This window comes from Phascolarctos cinereus, unplaced genomic scaffold, assembly GCF_003287225.1.
Source record: "Phascolarctos cinereus isolate Bilbo 61053 unplaced genomic scaffold, phaCin_HiC Scaffold_4;HRSCAF=312, whole genome shotgun sequence".
In the NCBI taxonomy this organism is placed as follows: Eukaryota; Metazoa; Chordata; class Mammalia; order Diprotodontia; family Phascolarctidae; genus Phascolarctos; species Phascolarctos cinereus.
This window is the reverse complement of record NW_027555847.1, coordinates 583,419,743-583,441,762: the sequence shown is the minus strand read 5'-3', so window position 1 is coordinate 583,441,762 and position 22,020 is coordinate 583,419,743. Positions and strand designations below refer to the sequence as shown.

At 37.6% G+C, this 22,020-nt stretch overlaps 1 protein-coding gene across 4 annotated transcripts in view; it reads left to right on the top strand.

The window, feature by feature from the left end:
- RUNX1T1 (RUNX1 partner transcriptional co-repressor 1) overlaps positions 1–22,020 on the top strand; it is a 177,029-nt gene that overhangs the window by 32,271 nt on the left and 122,738 nt on the right. The window contains exon 2 of one of the 4 annotated variants that reach the window (XM_020972871.2): positions 2,847–3,017. The exons of 1 other annotated variant lie outside the window; for it this stretch is intronic. In XM_020972871.2, coding sequence (XP_020828530.1) covers positions 2,930–3,017 — 88 coding nt within the window. In that variant the 5' untranslated portion in view covers positions 2,847–2,929. Of the gene's footprint in view, positions 1–2,846; positions 3,018–18,129; positions 18,430–19,158; positions 19,376–22,020 lie in introns of those variants that run through there. 2 more of the 4 variants (XM_020972877.2, XM_020972880.2) reach the window with 2 other exon arrangements.

Here is a 22,020-nt window from a genome sequence, read left to right as displayed (position 1 = left end):
AGAAAAATATATATATATCTATATAAGCCATACTGAAGTAGGAGTTGTAAGAAAAATACCTTATTTCTGTTGAGAACATGCTGACATATAATTGAAGGTAAGTTTAGATGAAAAACAAGGAATTTTTGGGATTAAAATCATCCTAGAAGTTTAAGGTTGGCATATATCTAATAGATGTTTATAGTTTGAAAGGTCACTGAATGTGATATAGTTATTATTTGGTTTTTAAAAGTAATAGTAATTCTTAGAACTGTACATGGAAGTCGTGCAAGAGATTCTTTGGAGGGGTCATTTTTGAAATTCTGGACATTTTAGTGACTGGCAGTTTTTTAGAAAATTATATTAAAACAACTCATTAAAGAATTTTCAAGCTCTTCCTCCCCCATATGTTTTTAATTTTAAAAGATCAAACTGTGTTTACTCCTAGCTAATTAATTTCTTATTCTAAGAAAATACTCTTATTTAAAATTCAGTAAACCATAGCAGTTGTATTCACTTTGGAGTGATTTTAAATTTTGCCAATGTCAATTTTTATACATATAGCTTGACATACAACATTTAAAAGACTCTAAATATGGGTAAAGAGGTGTGGCTAGTTATTAGTAGGCAGAGAAATTGGCATTTGAAAGGAGCATAGTATTAGGTGCTTCGAATTTGTACTTTCCCTTTTTTGTATATTCTGGGTTGGGGTATTTCTCCCAAACAAAAACAATTAAGCATCATCATTATCAGATTCTTTGAGATAATTTGATGGGCTTGTTGGAGTACAAACCCATTGTGATTGAGAATTTTCTTTTTTCTTCTTGGAATAGTTTTAGCTAAATAAAAGATCCAAATTGTTGTTTCCAATTAAAAACACTAAGTAAGTGTTTCCAAGTCCTCACTGATGATGACCTGTAGTAATTGTTCTTGTAGAAACAGTGATATTTATTACTAATGATACTTCTATTTCATGGGTTTCTGTGGTCAAAAAATGCATCACCTAGTGGCCAATTTACTGGTAATGAGCCTCTCTGAATTAAGTGGGTCTGGTCCAGGAAGAACAAATGCTGCCTGTCCCTGGAACTGTACTCACAGCCTTTCCAGCTTGCTTTAGAACCTTCCAAAGCTTGAATTGAATTATGATTCAGTATGAGAATTGTACTTCTCCCCAAGGACTGTCTGTTTAATCATCAACATAAAGAAAAATAAATACAGTACCTGGCACATTGTAAGCGCTTAATAAATGTTTGGTGTTTGCTTACTAAATGCTCAATTGTATAGCATAGCATGTTAATGATAAGGAATACATAGGGATTTGGTTTGTCTTAGAGGGAAACATCTTTCTGCAAGGATGTGACATATAATGTACCACCAGGGAATAATAATTTTGGAAAATAATAATAGTAGTAATTATGAGGACCAGTGAATAAGTGCATCCCTTCGACTCCATTGACGTAGGGACATTTCAGTGAGGAAACTGCTGAACTAATAATGCATGCGTTCACCTTCTCTGCAATTTTTAGAGAGTTATATGGGGATATGGAGAGGTGGGACAAGTGACCCAGAGTTTCCATGAAGCAGTATGGGGTTAAGAGCAGGACTTGAACCCATTTTTCTGACTCAGGTTACCTTTCTAGCCTCACTTTTCAGGAAAGGCAACTGATGGTCAGAGGGGCTGAGTGACTTGGCCTGTCATGATCAGGCAGCTAATAAGTGTCAAAGCAGACAATGTTTATATGTTTTCCATTTTTCACTGACCAGAAATTTAACATCTATATATTCACTTTTCATTCAGTATTATTATTTGAGTATCTCCTATCTTCATAGGTTCTATCTCAGAGTTAATTCCTCAAGTGATACTCCTACATGGTCATACTGAACAAGGGAAACAAAACTATTTTTTCGGTTGTTGCTTGTTTTTGTTGGTTGAAATAAAAATAAACTGAAGTAGTGAACATAATAGACCTGGCCAGAGAAATGTGTGTGGCATTATAATTCACCATTACTTCTGTGCTAGCCACATTCTTTCAACAAACAAACAAGCAATTTTGTCTGTGACTTCTGTTGTGTAAGGCATGCCTGTGTATTGGTAAATCACTGTTTGATCATTGCTGCTTGTTTTTTAACTTTCTTGGGTAATAGCTATTACAGTTAAACAGTGGCAGCATCATGCTGTGGGAGGAAGCACTGACTTTGGGGGTCTGGAGGACCTGGGTTTAGATCCCAGCACTGTTAGACTGCCTCTGTGACCTTGGGCAAATCAACCTCTCTGGGCCTCAGTTCTTCTGTAAAAGGGAAGATTTGGCCTCGAAGGGTTGCTAGCTGCTCTCTAAATCTATGAACTTGTGATTTTCTAAATCCCAGGCAGTGAAAGAATTGCGATAGCCTCTTTTAAAGCTGCCATCTGTGTGTAAATTTCTGAGAATTAAAATAGAAAGCAGTCACATCTATTACCCAAAGAATGACCTAAAGAAAATGTAAGATTGGAAGGCTTATTTATGATTTAATCCCTTTATTGAAACAGGTAAAGTATAAAGAATTTTCTTAAAGTATATACACTACAGCCCACACCTCTTCAGAAAACCATTGAAGGACCAAAGAGGGAAAGATTGTGTGTCCACTTAATTGTCACACTCTGCCTCAGGCATTGTAAAGAATTAATAAGCAGGCTTTTTGAAAAAAAAATTAATGTAAACAATTTTTTAAAGTGCTCCCATATGTAAAACTGTGCGTAACTTTGTTTTAGAAAGACAGCATTTATCTGATGCTATTTTTTTTAAAATGGCTTAGTGTTTTCATGCATAGAGTGAGTGCTTCAGACTGGATGTGATATGCATTTTTTTTTCCTTTGTTGTTGTCAATAGAAAAGATTGATCTCTGGGCTGGTGAACGTAATATCTGTCCCAGTCAGAAAAGGAGAGGAAATTAGCAGATCGGTTGGTGGAGAATGATATCTGTCAAAAGAAACACTTGGAGAGCACTGAGTTTAGTAATAGGTGACTGCCGGAAAAAAGGGAACTTTGAATTTTGTCAAGGTAAGGAACAGACAAATATTTTGATTTTGCAATATGCATACATCCCAGAAAGTTATTCTTTGCTTTCTTTTCCCCATAAACTGTGACTGTAAAGAATTTTTTTTTTTTACTACATTTTGTCCCTTCTTCCCCTTCCCCTCCCTTATTGCTCCTTTAAATGCATAGTTCGGTTGCCACATTTTTTTTTTCTGTAGTATTTAACTTTTAATAATGGTGGTGTTGGTGGGGGTGGGGTTTTTCTAAAGGGCTGTGTGGTTCTCTAGTGCATCTGTACTGTAGTGGGACCCGTGATAGCTTTGGGTCTGATGATATCAAATGATGAAGTACCAGTTTTTCTTTCTATTTTCCTGTTGGAGTGTTTATTGCCATGTTTCATAATACATCTGCTATGAGCTAAATAACACTTGAGTCGAGTAAAAACTATGCCATGATTTCTGTGTTTATTGTAACTAGTAGATGGTGTTTTCTCAAACAGTTTGTTGTCTAAATAGGGGAAAAACAAAGTGGTTTTCCATTTTAAAAATGTTTTTATTTTCTCAAAATGAACTACATGCGTGGGTGAATGTCATGAACTGTAGGATAACTTGCTAGGCATAGCACTCTCCTAGGAACTATAAGAGGTCCATACACCAGCAGTAGTCTGGGCAGCTGCTTTGGCCAGTGTAAGTAGAAATGAAGGCAAAAAGTACTTGGCAAGAGGCTTCTTTAAAAGTTTTCATGTTTAAAAACAAAATGGGTCCATAGAACTAAGGGGCAGACTCGAGACGGGTCAACATGAGAACCCCTTTCCATGTTTAAAGAATAGTGAAGTTGTACAGAATGACAAAGATGAGTGGAGGGAACTTGCAGTTGGGCAAAGTATGGTGGAAAAGTAAGTACATCTTGGTTGGTGCTTGTCACTAGTGACCAGGAAAGGGATTTAGAAGCTCTGTGTTGAGAAAGCAGGGTAGAAGGAATGTCCCACTGACTCCATTGCCTTTTGAAATAGAAAGCAGGGAATACTGTTTGCCCCCTTTGCTACCAATGGCATTTTGATTTGTGGTCATTATAGCCGCATTTCTTTTTGCTATTTTGCTATTTGTTTTTGTTGTTGCTGTAGGAGAGTGAGTGGTGTGGTGAGAGGGCTGGTTTGGGGTGCTTTTTAATCCCTTCGGAGAAAAGTGAACTTTTATTCTGATGTTAGAATCTTTGGAGGGGGTTCCTTTATTCATGAATTCTGTTGCACAAATGTGCTGGTCACTTACCTTCTGGTCTTTGTGATCTGTTACATAAAATTTGTGGTGTTTTTTTTTAATGGACTACAGTTTTGCTGTTAGATTTTTGGTCTACAAGTTCTAAGAGAAGGTTGTTTGGGAGGTAGGAGGGTTTGGAAAGAACGTTGACCTGGGATTCTTAACATCCACTTTTGAGTCTTGTTGGCTCTTCATTTTACTATTCATGTGGGCAAATTGCTTAAGCCTTAGTTTTTCATCTGTAAAATGGAAATAATATTACTTGTACTCTACCTCACAGGGCTGCTGGCGATCAATTAAGGTAATTAAGAGAAGCTTTGTAAAGTGGTTAATATAAATAAATGGAAAGTATTATAATTAGAAGAAAAGAGACAAAAATGTTTCTTTTAAGGGAAAGAAAAAATCACTAGGGATTACTTACCTAAGTCCTACTACAGGGGAAGCTCTGGATACTAAATGTGTATTTCATATTTTCTTCCTTTCTTCTGTGAACTCTAAGGGCAGCGCTTATTTATGTGCGAAAATACATCCAAGGTGTTAATTAAAAATTAAAAAAGAAAGGGGGTAACAGATGCATAAGTGCACCTTGGATAAATGTGTTGTATTTCTAGAGAGCCATCCTCACTGCCCTCTCCTCTTTCCTTACCCCCTCCCCATCAATATCACCGCTTCATCTGCTCATGTGGTGAACACCTGTGGCCTGCTGGCAGTGAACTTGATTGCAGCATGGGAGATCTTTAATGAAAAGCAAAGATGGATGACAAGAACAGACATCATAATACACGTGGGTTATTTGGTGTATTATGCAAATATTGAATTCCCAGATCCATTTTTTTCCCTAAGGCATCACATATTGATCTCATCTCATTCCCTTCCTCTCCTCCTCTCTGTGCCAGTGATAGTTACTGGAGTGAGTGAGTGTGTGTGTGTGTGTGTGTGTGTGTAGTAATAATCATATCATTAATTGAATTTAAGAACCTCTTCAAAATATCTAAAATAATGTTCTCCTTCATTTACAGTGGTAATTTTTAAAGAGAGAATCTCGCTGTATCTCTTCCCTCTCTCTTTTTCCCTCTACTACCCTCCTCCCACTTTTTCTGTCTTTCTCCTTTCCATTTTTCAGGATTTAGACTTGTTAAACATAAATCCACAGTTCAAACCTATAGACACCCCAAACCCCCCACTTTAGCACATTCTCTTACTCAGACAGTCAGCTAACATTTATTAAGCATCTAATATGTGCCAGTCACTGGGTTAAGCCCTGGGGTACAAAGAAACCCCCAAACTGCCTCTGCTCTGAAGGAGCTCACAGGCTAATGGGGGAGGCAACATACAAATAACTGTTTGTAAACAAATATACACAGTATGAATTGAGGATAATTTCAGAGGGAAGGCACAAGATTAAGGGAGACTGGAACTGTAATTTAGCAGTAGAAAAAAGATAGGAGCTCTATAAATATGGAAACCTGGGGCTGGAGGTTTGAGAATAGCCTGAAGACAGTATAGAAGAAGTTTAGCCAGGATGAAAAATTTCACCCTTTAGCTAGATGCCCAGTTTCCTGTGTAGTGGTCACCAGATAGTGGTAAAGTGGAATATGGGGTCGGGGAGAAGGGTGGGTTGGGGTGGGGGAGAGGGGAAATTGTAGGCGCAAACCCAGCTGCACTCAAACCTTGATGTCATTGAAGCTAGAGTCTGCATATTACTTGGTCCCATTAGGGGACAGGGTTTTTTGTTTTTGTTTTAATTCTACTATAAGAACCTTTATAGATTGGGCCAGGCAGATTTAGAATATGTTTGAGTGGTAACCATTCTGTTGAGCTTCCTTTTGGAGCCAATAAGAAATACTTGGCAGGAATCCAGCTTTTTTAGTCCAAAGAAAAGAAAGCCCATAATCTATACAAAAAACATGGAAAGAAAATAGCAGAGGAAGAAAGAATCATAGAGAAATATGGATTTTTTTAGCCTATTGTCTTAAAATTGCCTGTACATACATATACATACAAATATCTCTCATGTGGCATTCATATGGTATCCATCTGCACACACAGTGTATGTTTTAAGTTAGACGTAATAAAAAAAAGGAATGACATTTTATTTGGGTAACTTTAGATGATAAGGCTGTTCTGCCACAAATATTGATTTCTGTATTAAGGATAGAGGGAAAGTGATTTTCTTCAAGCAAAAGTTCTCTTTTCAGAGAGATTTTGAGTTTTCATATTTTTTTGGTTATATCCTAGGACTCTGGTAGCATTAATGGGCTTTACCCCACATGGAGCTTTGAGCGCCTTGTACCGCTGCACACTGATCCCAGGTCAGTGTGATGCGTGAAATCAATTTATTTGAATCTTTTTGCCTCTATAGGAATTTGGCAGTCTGCCAGTTGTTTTCATTTAATGTTCTTTGTGTTGAACACAGACAAGCAGGCAGGCTTTTGTATTCCTCTCTCTTTGGGTCTCTGTCTCTCTTTCAGCCAATATTTTACTCTGGATTTTCAGATGAAGAAGGGATATATTATAGTTTTCTAATCATTGCTTTCAAGTATGGTTTTTTTTTAAAAAAGCTCTTTACTTCTTGACTGGGTAGTGGCATTTCTGTGCTTTGGGGTGAATTTTAGGAAAATTACTACAAAAGGTGTTTTGGGAATTTAGTTAATGACGATAAGCTTTCCGAAAGAATAAAATGGAGCATATCAAGTTTTAATTACACAGAGTAAATAAAGTATTTTCATTCTGAAAACTGAAAATAGCCAGTCATATGTATTTTGTTTTTAAAGGAAGTATTTTGAGTACTAAAGTCTGTTCATTGTGACTAAATTGCTTTTTTGGGGAAAAAAAAATTGAGGATTTCTAGGGAAGAGGGTGAGGTGGTGTTTAGTATAAAAGATGGTACGGTATAATGGTTAAGAGGGACCATGGTATCATCAGAGACCTTAAAGGCCATTGAGTTAAAACCCTTCATTTTACAGGTGACAACCGAGGAAGGAACACCTGGCTTTGTGATTTTTGACAGGCCCCTGACTCTGAGCTGTAGAAAGAGTTGCAAGATCTGCATTGGTAGAAGGAAGTTCCCATAGCTAGAGCCTTCTGGTACTGAGGAAATCCTAGTTTGGATAAAAGAAATAAATATCAATTAATATTTATCCTAACCAGGGGGAGGGGAGAGAGCAAGGGTACTTTTAAGTTTTGTGAAAACCACTTTCCAAATCATAGAGAAACTTTTTCTCATCTTGATGAAATTGTGAGTTTTAAACATATTTGTTGTACCATTTATAAGCTTATCATCTGCTTATCTACATATTGTCTATATGTTGCATTGATATCTAGCTACATGTGTATGATATGTGTAAGTAGATATAGTTTGGCAGCAAAAAGTCCCATCACTACTAGCCCCTAAAATAGAAAAGCCAAAGAAATTAACGTCTGTCCAGATTCCTATGAGTACTTTTTCTTTTAAATTAGAGAGCTTTATCTATCTACATACTTGTTATTGTTGTTAAATTGTGCCTGACTGACTCCTCATGACCTCATTTGGGGTTTTCTTGGCAAAGACACTGGAGTGGTTTGCCATTTCCTTCTCCAATTCACATACCTATATATAGTATAAAGTTTTTTTACGTATATGTTACATATATAGATACACACATATATATGTGTGTCTATATATCTGTTACATATAGATATATAGAGAGGTTAAGTGACTTGCCCAGGGTCACAGAGCTAGTAATTTAATTAGGATTTGAACCTAGGTCTTCCTGACTCCCAAGTTCAAATGTTGTCTTAGAAGAAACACACACATATTTCCCCTGCTGCTCTCCCATCTATATGTTAAAGAGTTGTATATGTGTGTGTGTATATATATATATGTGTGTGTGTGTGTGTGTGTGTGTATGCTGTAGTTTTGTGTGTGTGTATATATATATATATGTTATATCTAGAGATAGCTATGTAGCTAGATATCTCCATCTAGTTTAAAAGAAAAAGTACTGATAGGAGTCTGGACAGATGTTAATTTCTTTTGCTTTTCTATTTTAGGGGCTAGTAGTTAGTGCTAAGGGCAGCTTAGGGGATGCAGTGGGTAGAGCATCTGGCTTGAGTGAGTAAGGAAGATGACCTGAGTTCAAATGTGGTGTCAGACACTAGATGTGTGACCCTGGTCAAGTCACTTCTCAGTTTGCCTTAATCTACTGGAGAAGGAAATGGCAAACCACTCCAGTATCTTTGCCAAGAAAACCCCAAATGTGCTCATGAAGAGTCGAACATGACTGAAAAAACAGTTAGTGATGGACTTTTTTGCTGCCAAGGAGTCAGGTTTTTCTTTGTACTTTAACATACATATATTGCACAATGAGATTGCCTGTCTTTCTGGGGAGGATTTGTTTCAGAGATTAGTATTAGGAAAGGAGGAGGGAGAGAATGAGGAGAAGGGGGGGAGGGGAAGGGAAGAGTTTAGATGTTTGTTGTTGCTCCAGGCAGTTCTAGAGGAAGTTGATATTCAGAACCCTGGAGCCTCTGCAAGTGGGGTCAGACTCATACACAGCAGCCCTGCTTCCTTGTTTAATTACCTGAAGAGCAAAACATCCAGTCTGAGCCTATGTGAAAACCCCAGTATCTCTGGTAGCAGTGTGGTGCTCTGACATCCTGCAAGGCCAGCCCTGTCTGTCCACCCACGTCGGGTCTGGTTCCTGACAGCAGGCTATCTCTACAGGGCCTGGGTTCCTTTCATTCACAAGGCATTGTGTAGAAGAGGGTTTGGTCAGGAATTTGAGGTTCCTGCCAGCACTGTTTGCTAGTCTCCCAGCCTGGACTACATTGAGAGACACACTTAGTTTTTTTTTGTTGTTGTTTTAAGACAGATTTAAACACACACACACACACACACACACACACACACACACACACACACACACACACTCTCTTTGGCACTTTTCAGTATTCTCTCCAAAAATTCTGGCATTGGTATACAACACTACGTATACCAGTAACAACAAACATTAACTGTTGGATTTCTGGTGTTACTTTGCTGTGCTTCCGATGTCCCAGTTCATGTAACAATTTAGCTTGTAGGTGGGGACACAGCTCAATGGTAACCACACTGTTGAAAACCCAAAGTGAAATCTTTAAAACTTGTAAATGTAATTGATCTCATTTGAGGTCTTGCCCCAGACCTGTTTGTGCAAAATAGACATCTTATGGGGCCGTAACTTTTAAAATTATGTATCCTCTTGGATTTGGAATGTGATTATTTACCTTTGTCATCAGGTGTACATAACAACTTTGATTTCATGGAAAGGGGCCAGGGAAGGACCTCTGAGGATGTGAGAGATAGGTAGTCATTTTGAAGAGATATGACAGCTATTAAGAGAAATGTTTGAGGAAGGTTGTATCAAAATATCTTTTACAGAGATCTAGTGAGTGTGAGTTGTTTTTTTTTTAATCAAGCTGAAATTCTACAGGCGCTTTGTTTTGCTGTGTAGGTGATGGGCTATGGAGGATGAGGGGATGGAAGGTTGAAGTTATGGCTACATATGATCTACTTTTTCAAACTACTTCTTTAGGAAGGGTGCTTACATAATTCTGGTTAATGTTAATAGGAGTTACATGTATGTAATGAGATATATTTACACTTTCTATGTTGTGTAGCCCCAGCTTAGAAGAACTAATTCGACCACTTTGAAAGAGCTTTTCTAAGAAATTTGTAAGGATTATATGAAAATGGTATTTTCCTCATGTTATATTTGTAGGGGAATTACAGATATTTAGTGCATTTCCTTACTTGACTGGCAAAAATGTGCATGATCATTTAAATAAGTGGAAGGAGAGTCATGTGATGCAATTGGTATCACCATGATCTATTAGGCTGAAGCATAATGTAGTTTTGCCGTAAGTGTTATGATGCATATGCCTGGGGATATGCATGTTTATTTATGTCTCAGCCTGCTGCATTCCTTTGGATTATTTTTCTTTTTAACATCAGTGTAAATATGAAAGAGGGGGAAAGAAAAACCCATGAACAATTACATTAAGCCTGCTGTCAGTGTTCCCAACTATTCTTCCACCAGGACTGGCATTCTCCCACTGGTACATTTTAAACTAGTCTTGGTCCTGGTCTTTGAATCCAGATAGCACTTCCCCAAAATGGACAGCATTAACACCATTTGTAGCATTAGGCCTTGGCAGTGAATGCAGTATCTAATGTGGGAAGAGCACAGGACTTTGGAAAGTGGATGGAGAAGAATGTGGATTGAAGGAATGAGGAACTGGTAAAAGGGTAGAAATTAACAAGGGAAAAAATGGCATCTAGCACATGCTAGGTGTTCAGATCTACGCATTGGATGAATGAAAAAATAAGTAAGTGAACAAAATGGCAAGGTCTTAAAAAAATGGAGACCTGGAAAGAAGAGGGGAGGGGAGGAGAAAAAGAATCCAGAAGGGAGTTGAACAAAGAAACTACATCCCATCAGTAACAGCAGACTTGTGCCAATTATAAATAGGGTACAAGATATGGGGGAGGGACTGAGAAACGTAATTTAAAGCACCAGGATGTTGTGAGAGAAGCATCATAATGTCTCCAACACCTGATTAAAGATACCTATAATAAGCAAATTTAGAATATTAGGAAGTTTTAATTCTGTGGGTTAGCTGTACACGAAGTATAGTTTTTGAAACACCTTGACTAAAATAATAGCTCACAAATGCCTTTTTTTAGTGGTAGCATTATTCCTATTTTACAGATGAAAGAAATGAGGCTCAAAGAGTTTAAGGAACTTGACTGAGGACCCTCCACTGCAACAGGGTAGGAGGTGGCACTGGCACCCAGGTCCTCTAACCAAAAGCCCCAGGCTGCTGCCTTTTGATTCTGGTACACTTGAAATAAACCACAGAGGTGAGGCCATTAAATCAAGATGGACACATTTTAATCACATCCCCAGGTGTTCCAAGACATATAGTAATGCAACATCACATTCCATTTTATTTTGTATCTAGTCTGAGTCAGAGTATAGTTTAAATCTAGAATTATACCAGGTTTAAATCACAGTGTTGGGTGTGATTTTTGACAAATGAAGCAGTTCTGTAATGAGATTTTTAGTTGTATAAAATCCAGTGTAACTCAAAATTGTATTTTAGTGAACTTAGATTTTGTATGTCAGCGTGGCACATTATTGTGTGGATTGTGTTAATTTGTAAAGTGGAATGAGCAAAAGGGAGTTTGTTAAAGGAAAATAAGCGTTCTGCAAAAGAATGTGATCAAGAAATGCAGGGATTTGTATCGCTGTGTATTTGCTCCACCTGGTGGATTTTGTTGAAAGTGTTTTAATCCATTTTAATAAGGAGATTCTAGCCGTTCTTAAACTATGTAGAGGCAGATGAAACTTTCATTTATTTTTTTGTGGGGGCTATAATTCTAACTTAGGCAACCCTCCACATTTATACATCTTTTGTCTATTTTTAGTTTGAACAAAATTTTTTGGTAGGCTATTATTGAATAAGAATAAACATCATAGTTTGTTTTCTAAAGTTCCATAAAAATAATAAATTCTGTTTAACTGTTTAGCTTTTAGGCTAGCCTGTGAATGAAACCAGAGTTGCTAAGTAAGCTCTCTTTTTGGTATACACACAATAATTAGTGGCAACTTGTAATAAACTTCATTTTTGTGGGGTGATGATAAAACGTGTGATGCATTTGTGATTCTGTACATGGGTAAAGTCTACTGTTTACTGAGCTTATGAAGATGGCTTTCTTTGGAAATCTTAAGGACTCAGTTCTACTTTGATCATCTCATTGCCTCCTTTAGACTGTAACAACTCAACAGAAGGTGAAGTTTTGAAAACAGTGCCTCCATATGCAAGGGATTTGGAGACCTTTTTATTGTCTTTAAAATTGTCATTCATAGTCCTCATTAGCATTTATTGTTGCAAGCGTACAAGCAGAAAATGTGAAATTGGTATGTCCTGAATAGCCCCACAGAGCTCTGGAGCCCTCCAATTTTGCCTGCAGTGTGGTGTGGGGTGGGCTTTGAGAGAAAGCTGTCCAGATGGCAGCCAGCTCAGAGCAGGGCTGCCGGTTTTTGTCTCTGCTGCTGAGAGGAGGGAAAGTTCATTGGAGCATACGCCATCACCCCTGCGTTTTAACAAAAACTAACTGGCCAGCAGTAAGAATGGGGAGGTGGGGATGTGGAAACAAAGGTTTTCAAGAGAATGTTACAGTCTCTCTCAAATGAATAAAATATGGGTAGTTACTGATTCTCCCATATTAACCTGATGGATATCGGTATGAAAAATGGAAGAAAAATTAAGTATACAAATGATCAGTTAGATAGATTCTTATTCATGCATATGCTATAAGATGAAAGTTAAATTTTGTGTGGGTGCAGAGGGGAAGATTTTGGTTGGGGGGGCATTAAAGAGAAGGTTCTGCAAAAGAGCTTGGTAGCAACCCCCCCAGGTAAATAAGCAAGCATTTTACATTTAGAATCCCAAAATACTTTCATCTTCCCTTAGTTCTTTTAAAATGTGGTCTTGGTTTAACAGTATGATGAGATTTAAAGTGCCTATTGAGAAGCTGTAATTTATCCTGGAGATACAAGTTTCTGCTTCCCTTTTAATATGCCTTCCCAAAACATCAGCTTTCTGTAGAATACTGGGTAATGATAACCAGAGTTATAGCTGGTGAAAATGAACCATTTTGAATAGTTTTCCACCAAGACAATTAAAAAATTAAAAAAATCCCAGGAACCGTGAACACAGATTAGCACTTTCAGCAGATATTTGACAAATCCTGAACTGAACTCTTTGACAGAATGATGGAGGTGCCAAATGTGTTGGTTAATAGCATCTTCACTTTTTCAGAGAATTATAAAAAGAGTTATAGCACTTGAACAATTATTTGTATGTTTATAAAAATAATATTCTGTAGAAAGAAATAAAAAACCACGTAGACTGTCTGGTATATCAGCCTAGTTGATTATTTCCTGTTTTAAGGTTTTACTTCCTATATCTTGAAATTTCAGTTTGAGGGCACATGATTTGCTCATTTTTGATGAAGGAGAGAAGGGGGGTCACATTCCAGATGGACTGGAATCTTGAAGCTTTTAGTTTCATAGAAGTGATAGGTAAGCCTAAGGATCATGACTTCTGACTTAGCCACTTTCTCTGGTAGACTAGGCTTCCTTCCTAGACATAGGCAATTGTTCTCCACAGGATACCTTATTGTCAAGGGCTTGGGCAAGTCTAGTTGCAAATGACTATAGACTGGAGCTACTTGGCTTCTGTGTTGTTGTGGTAGGACTCACCTATTAAAAAAACCCTTTCTCTATGCTGCCTCTTTTCTCTTTACTTGATTTACTTGTACTTTGGACTTCTTGGACTTCCCTAAATAACCCTTTGGCCCCCATAGTAGTGTTTATACACCCTCCAAATACTTGAGATAGTTATCTTGCCTCCTGTTCTTTGTCATGTAACTTAAGGTCCTTGTGAACAGTTGAGAAGCCACAGAACAGATAGATAGATACCTGAGGAAATAATTTAGGGAAAATAGCACGATTATGGTCTCTCGATTTTACATCTGACTTATGTGGAAAGGATTTACAACTAAAATGTTCTCATAGTACACTTCAATATTTTAATGAACTTTGAATAAAAAAGGTTTTTCGCTGTGCTCCTTGACTCTCCTAGGGGTTGGTGTTCTTTGATTTTTGTTAACTCATATCTAGGCCATTTTGTTTTATCCTGTGGATAAGGTATAACTGGATTTATTTCTGTTGCCAGGAGTCAATATGTTATTCAGTTTCCTAAGTACACTTTTTAGATGTCTTTCAGGAGCAGAAACAAGTTAACATACGTTTTTATTAGTTGCTGTATCTATTTAATTGACTGTCAGAATGATAGGAGGTTAGGAAGCCATCCAGAGGAGAGGTCCATCTTGCCTAGCCCGATGTGTGAGTACACATTAGGTGGGTTTGCCCTGTCAGTAGATGCCTTAAGAAAACACTAATAGCTTCCAGCTGGGTGGAAAATCACAACCTTTGGGGTCTGACAAAACTAGCAGATTTGAATTTGAAAGCAGAGCTAATGCCTCCATTTTATTTTTTACCACTCGCCCATAAATGATTATTTTCCAATATGTCAGCCTCATTTGGTGGCCAGTGGTCTGAAAGTGAGAGTAGAACAAGCAAGCGGGGAAATCTGGACATTAGTGAGTCCGCCCTTTCAAGCTGGTATGCCACTTTGTGGAAGGGTCTACCCTAAGATCAGGGGGGTCCTAATGACCATTCATCAATGCTCGTTGACTGATCATTGAGTGCCTTCTCATTCAGTTTATCAAGTCTTGCACATAAAAAGTCAGAATAAGCCTTATTCAGCTTTGTTAAAGCCAACTAGGAGTAAAATGCTCCATTTGAACCCATTTTGCTCTTGTTTTTTCACTTTGTTAATGCAGCCTTGCTTAAATGAGTGCCTTTATTGGGTCCGTTAGAATATCTGAAACTATTAATTCTCTTGTATTGAATAGCTGGTGGCAGGCCAGAGCAGATGGGGTAGAAAAGTATTTGGTTGGGTGTATTGCTTTCAATTAGGATCAATGAGGTTTCAGCTCCTTTGAATTAACTCACTTAATACCCACTGTGGGAAGTCACAATGTATCACAACAGCCTGCTAGAAGCAGAGAGGAAAGTTGAGGAGACCTGCAGAAAAGCTTTGAGTCAAAATCTAACTTCACTGTTAGGGAGAGCTTTCATTAACTACAGATGCATTTCAGTAGACTTGTGGTCCCTGTTGGCAAGTCAGGTTTGAACAAAAGATAATCTGTACTTTAAAGCTAGAATGTTTTGGAAATAAATGAAAAATACCCTGGAGTAATACAGTACGCAATCCTGCCTTTCTAGTATGTGATATAAATCTATTGTAGTAAATGGGTTTGTGTGTATTTTTGAACAGAGCCCAACTTCATGCAGTTGGCTACGTTTTCAGATATGGAGAATGTGAAAAGTGGTTAACAACAAAAAAAGACTAGTCAGTTAAAAACAAAAAAAAACCCTGCTTTTTTTTTAAAGTACTAGGCATTCTTGATACAGAGAATGCTTGAATTGACAGGATTATTTATAATGAAGGAACAGAATTTAATAGGTTAGCCCAGGAATCTCTATCTGTTCTCAAGAGATTCCCTGACCAGTTGGTACATCTGTAAAGGATTTCCTAAATGGTGATGTGACAGAGTTTATTCTGTACCAGGCAGAACATTCAAAGTGGTCTTAATTTATCCTGTTTTGTGCAACTCTCTAAATAAACTCATTGTGTTCTTGATTCCCCCCTTTTTTGTCATAAGGTCTGAAAGCAGGGATATTGCCTCTTTTTTTTATAAATTTTTTTTTGTACCATGTCTTTACTTTTCTTAAAGGGAAAAGTTACTTGTATCCAAGGGACTGCATAAAAATACACCTCTAGGATGCCATCTTCAGGGAGGACTGCCAAAAGTGGGTTGTTGCCTGTCTCAATGTAGTAAATAATGAAGGGGTGGGGGGGGAACCTATGCATGCAGCTGGTTGCTTGAGAAAATGCTGAACTAGTCTCAGATGCTCAGGCATTCTCTTAGCCCCTTCTACAATCAGATTTCTAGGTGAGAATCTCCAGGGATCCAGGTTTTGTTGACGTGGATCAATTTAAAGTGGCAATTACTGTAGTCAGATAACAGCTTAAAAAGCCTTTTTACACATAGAAAAGATACAGAATCACACAGCATATGGAAGTTCAATTTTCTGAGCTATGGTTTAGGGACTTGCAGTGTACTAATATTAAGACCCAGTTTTAAAACCGGATATCATCCAGTTTTATTAAAACGTGTTGTGCATTTCGACATGTGATTTTTCTATTTTAAAAGTGAGTCTCTGTGCATATTGATGAAAGGTTGGGTTTCCAACTGTGAAAATGTTTTTTTTTTTCAGGTAGACATAGTATCTTAAAAAAAAACAGCTGCTAACATTGAGCTGAAAAAATGCCTTGTTTAAAAATAAAAATAGAGAAATTCAGGGATGGCAGATTCTATAAAGCCCCCTATGGCATGGATTTAATTGATTATCACACTCACCCCTGCTATAAAGCTTTCTGTCATATGAATGTTTCAGCTTGGCTCTTAACTGTACTGAAATCCATTACACAGAACCTCATTACAAGTGACATCTAACTAAGATGAACAAAAAGATTGGCCTCATAAATAGGGTGCAGTATACTATTAGTGACAGAACAGAGTAATCATTATGAATTGTAGTCTTTTTACAAGTTGCATCTGACAATGATGGATTTTTGTGGGTTTCATAGATGAAGTAGCTCTCATTGGGTGCAGCCTTTAGGTGCTGTTGAAGTTTTTATTCACTGACATTGTTTATCAAAGATGATTTATTTTTTGTTTGTGTAGGAGATGCATGTATGCACAGGGAGTGTGTGTGTGTGTGTGTGTGTGTGTGTGTGTGTGTGTTTTCTTTGAACAGGTTGTGCTCTGTTGTGCTCTTGGGAAGAGGTATGAGAAGAGTGTGTGGGTAGATAAGTCTTTGCCTATGTTCCCAAATGGATTTTATCAGTTTTTTTGTGGCAGCTAGCAGAAGAAATTCATTGAATCTGACAAGGGCTAAAAGCATACATACATAGTATGTATCATAGGCAAGACATGTTGAGTACCACTAAGGGATAGCAAGAGTTAAAGGTATAAAGAAAGGGCTTATGTCTGTCATATTAAAGGAACATATAGACTCTTCAGAAGATCCTGTATTGTATCATTTCTGTGTTTATAGTGGAGTGAAGAGACATTGGGAAAGTAAAGGGACCAGCATATGCTTGTCATTGTGTTGCAAAAAAAAAAAGTGTTTTCCTGTAGTAAAACACAAATACACAATCCTCTGAAGATTTGCAAGTGTTAAAATTGAGGATGAGTTTTAGAAAGAAAGCAGTATTTTCCTCCTGCCTGGCATTTTTGTGTGTTTAGAGAAGGCATACAAGTCAGGCAGGCTATGTTTCTCCTATGAGGCATGGATATTTTACAAAGGACTAAAGAGGGACTGCTGAGAGGAAAATAGCCAGCTTTAGATAAAGCACCATAACAAAGACTTGTAGTTTTATATATCATGGTGTCCATTAAAGCTTAATAGGGAAGAGTCCATTGAATCTAGCTCAGCATACGTTATTCATGGGAAGGATAAACATTTAAGGGTGTGCAAAAAAAAAAATCAGAAATCCGAAAGTTGTGGTTGTTTAGCTGCTTTTGAAAAGGCTTTACAGGGAAGATTTTGTTTTCATCACCCATGGATCCCTATGCAAGGTAAAGGAAAGGAAGCAGCAAATGTTTGGAACATATCAATGCAGGAATCCCAGGGGGTTAAAAGCACTCTAGTAAAATAAAAGCGGTCTGCTTCTTCTAAGTGTGCTCTCTTTTACACATACTACCGAGAAATTGACAAAGAGAGTGATTCAGATACTTTGCTCAATGTGAGAAATTGGCATAATATTTTTTAAAAAATCTTTAAAAATAGACTTTTATGCTTGTCTTGAATTTTCAACCAAAAAACAAACCACCAAGCCTAGGGGTGTGTGTGTGTGTGTGTTTATACTTTTAATTAAAAAAAATCAAGTCCTAAATTATAGCATTTGAAATAAAAGTATTGACTGGAAAGCATTTTACTTTTGGGAATGAAAGGAAGCAGGTCTTAGTAAGTGGCCTTCTTGCCTCTGTTCATTTGGCAAAATAAGGGTTAACTTTTTAGAGGAAAAATGAATTATTCAGTGTTTAGCTTATCATTCTGTAGTTTACTTTCTGTTCTGTGGTACTCTGGAACTTGCCAGTGAGAGGTAGAGTAAGAGGAGTCAGCTGAGGGGAGCTGGGGTTGTGATAATTTGCACACACATCCCTGTCATTGTTCTGCCTGAAGAGACAGGGCTGGGTTCAAGGCCACATGTGCTCCTGTCATCATTCACATTTCTGCTCCAAGTGCAATACGGAATGTCAGCTCTCCATCTGTCTTTGCCTGGCAAACGCACGCGCCCAGCATCCTGCCTCCAGCTACGTTGCCACAGTCAGTTCTGATGGCCCTCCTCACTTCCCTGTGTTCATTCCAGAACAGGAGGCACTGAGCCCTAAATAGGCTTGCTTTTAGGAGCGAGCCATTTACATTGTGGTACACTTGATTTAAGGATGCCTGGTGAGTTAACATTATTCAGATCTTCTTTCTCATTTTTAAAGGAAGAAAGCTTACTTTTAAAATTCTGTATGGAAAAATATATTCCGTGTCATGAAATGTACAGTTTTCAGGGGACTTGATCCTAGTGTGTTCATGTATGTGTGTGTTGGATGTCTATAATAGATTGGGGTGGGGGCAGAAGTGGGGTGGTGAAGAAGATAGGTTACAAGAAGCTTACTAAGCTAGCGGTTCAGTCTGTGAAATTGGTGTGTGTGTGTGTGTGTGTGTGTGTGTGTGTGTGTGTGTGTGTTAAACAGTGGAAACATACCTTGGTTTAATTTGTGGGTGCAGTTTACTCTGGGGCTTAAGTGCAGAGAGAAGTATTGTGTACGTTCTTTCTCTTGTTGACTGACAGCTATACTTGGTATCAGTGAACAGAACATCCCAATTGTAGAGATAGTTTCAGGTATAGAGGAATCCTGGGAAAAGATCCAGGTTTATGCCATAGCAAAGTGGTAGAAGCACTGGATAGATGATTTCAGTCTTGCCCTAAACTGTAGTCTTCTAGATGCCATCAGGCAATCAGTGAAAATCAGTCAACTACAACAAAAAAGCCAATCCTGTGATCTTGCTGAATTAGTGAAACTGTTGTGGAACTGGAAATCTAGTGTTTATCAGTTTCCTAGGGAAAATGTTATCTTTGGAAGCAAGACGGCTCTCCTAATTGTTGCCAGGGAAAGCAGTACTTTCTGCTGGGCTGCCTGGGATGAGGTTTCTGTGAGAAGTCTGACCAGAGAATGGATTGTATCTGCAGCTTTCAGAGGGACTGAATTGAGAGCCATGTGTCTGATGAAAGCAGCTCATCTCCAGATAAAACAGCCAGGGACATACAAGCATTCTACAGCTGGCTGATTCTTATGGATTATTTGGGCAGGACAAACAGGAAAAAAAAAAAGCACTGCTCCTGGTCAGTCTATACACCTTGCAGATGGTAGATGGTATTTGAAAACATTAACTGCCTTTTTTCTTTTTTTAGCCTTAGTGGTATGTGGGTATCTTTAGTTATTTGAGAATGCTTTCCTCTTCCTGGATCTTTTGCTTCCAAGTTCTGATTATCATTGCTATATATGCATTAAGGGGGTTTCAGTTGTGATAGCATTTTCTCTCTCTCTCTCTCTCTCTCTCTCTCTCTCTCTCTCTCCCCCCCCCCTTTCTTCAGGAGACTAGGAATTTATATGGTTGAAATATGGGGAAATTAATTTGCATAGATAATGACTGAGGTCTTTGAAAGGTCACTTTAACTCTCTAAGTTCTCAGTTTGATTTTACATGGACTAGATTGCTAAAGCTAGGTCGGTGGATTGGAGTCTGAAAAATTGCCTGGGTTTATAATAAATTGAAGCTAAAAGCTGCTTTATTTTATCAGTTTGTATTAATGGCCTCCCCTAGTCTGATTTGTCTGTTGTCACTTGAATATTCTTGTTTCCATTGTAAGCACTCAGCAGATATCTATTCAATGAATAAATGAATGGATGTCTTATTTATCAGATGTTTGAAATCGATTAAGACATTATTTATGAATAAGTGATTAAAAGAAGATGATTAGCACTTTACAAACCTGTGGCTCTAAAAATCAATCTTTATGATGGTTAAATTACTAAATATTTAGAGGGTATCAAACTATTTTTAAGGGTTATGGGGTGTTGATAAATGTCTGTATATTAAATATCAAATTACCGTCTGAATACATCTAAAAGTAATGTGTTTACCCCACCCCCTTCTTAATGAAAAATAGTCCACTGCAAGTGTTAGAAAACCTTGCACTTGGATACAGAGAATACATTAACAGCTGTGACTGAGAGCATGTGCCAGCGTGGAGATAGTCGAGCAGATCTGACACTTGGCTATTTTTGACACCCATCTGCACTTTAAAAACTGTCCTATAGGGTCTCAGTCTGTTCAAAGAATAATTTAGCCCTTTAATAGAAATACATGTGTATGTATGTATAATATGTATGTGTGCGTATACACACTATATATATGTATGTAGTATGTATATGTTGTGTGCACACATATATATGTATATATGCAATATTAGCCATCTGGGGCAGATTTTAAAATAAACACATTATGTGCAGAAGATTAAAAAGGATATGTTTTATGTAATCTGATATTATGTCGCTGCTTTTTTGTTAGACTACATTATTTATATTTCAAAGAATTTAGTAGTTAAGGTGTCAGAACTGGTTCCTGGTTGTCTAAAACATGATGTAACAGAGATCGGACTGAGGATCTCTTTCATAGAAATAGGGTTCCCTGGAAACAGATGTTGGCAAACTGAACTTGTTCAAAGAGTCGTCAATGTTACAATGTGACTGGCTCCTAAACCTTTAATGTTGGGCAGGTCAGAAAGCCACAATTTAGGGTTTGCTAGTGAAGCGATCAGTTAGGAAATGTAGACGTCTCTGTTGGTAAGATCATACCCACACAAGATAGGCTTAGAGAAAACAAAGGTGGCAACACAGAACCTTGTGAACCTGATAAGCTGTGGAATTAAATATTTTCCTAATGGTCATTTAGTTAAATTTAGGAAGTGAACATCTTTATTTCAAAACTTTTTTTGGAGCTGATGTTTATGCCTTAGTGCTTAAAAGAAAGAAACTGATTTACTCTTGAGAGTTTGCCTGTGTTTAGGTGTAGAAGTTCACTCTAAACTTTATGAAATATTTATATATCTATCCGTCTTTGTATAGCATTATCAAAAGAGCATATGTTGACCCACAAATACTTCATTATAGCCCATGGCAGTATTTAGGACTGTTTCCTTAAAAGGACAATAAGTGATCACAGCCACTGTAACCCTGAAATAATGCTGTTCTTTCAGAAGATGGCCTGCTATTAGGTCAGACCACCCCTTCTTTAGTCCTGTTCTCCAGATGTGCCTGGAACTTTTTTTTTTAAGTTCAAGTTTCAAAAAAAAAAGTGGAGTGGGGAGGTTGTTTTCAAAATCTGGTTTTACTTAAGGCATCTCCATCCTGGAGTGCATTTCATAAATTGCCCACATATTTTTCTTAGCAGAGAACTTAACTGGCTGTAATTTTTAACACATGGCCACATCATGTGATATTTTCAAAACACTTGCACACATAGCTTTAAGAAGGTCCCAGCAGAAACGATTCATCGTCTCACAGCCAGCCCATTTTTTTAACAGCATATCTGCATTTTCCATTTAGTAGAGCTATATATTATTAGCTTACATTTTTGGGTAGTAAAACAGTGCATTGCTGATTGTAAAACATGGACTTTATTATCTGCTGAAAATTGATTTGGCATTTATAGCCACTGTGTACTAGCCTGTTTTTCTGTTTTTAACATTAGTGCTTGAAAGTGATGATTTGTTTAAAGAACAAAAAATGAAATTGGTGTGGACAGGCAACTGTAGATGTCCTTGGCAACTGAACATTTGGATCATCTACCTGTGTTTTCGTTTGGTTTGGTTTTTAATAGATGCATCTAAATGCCATTATATGACAACAACAAAATTCACAACATTCTGTTAGCTGTTTTCCCTTGTTGGTGTGCCATTGTAGCCAGCTCACATTCTGCTCCCCAA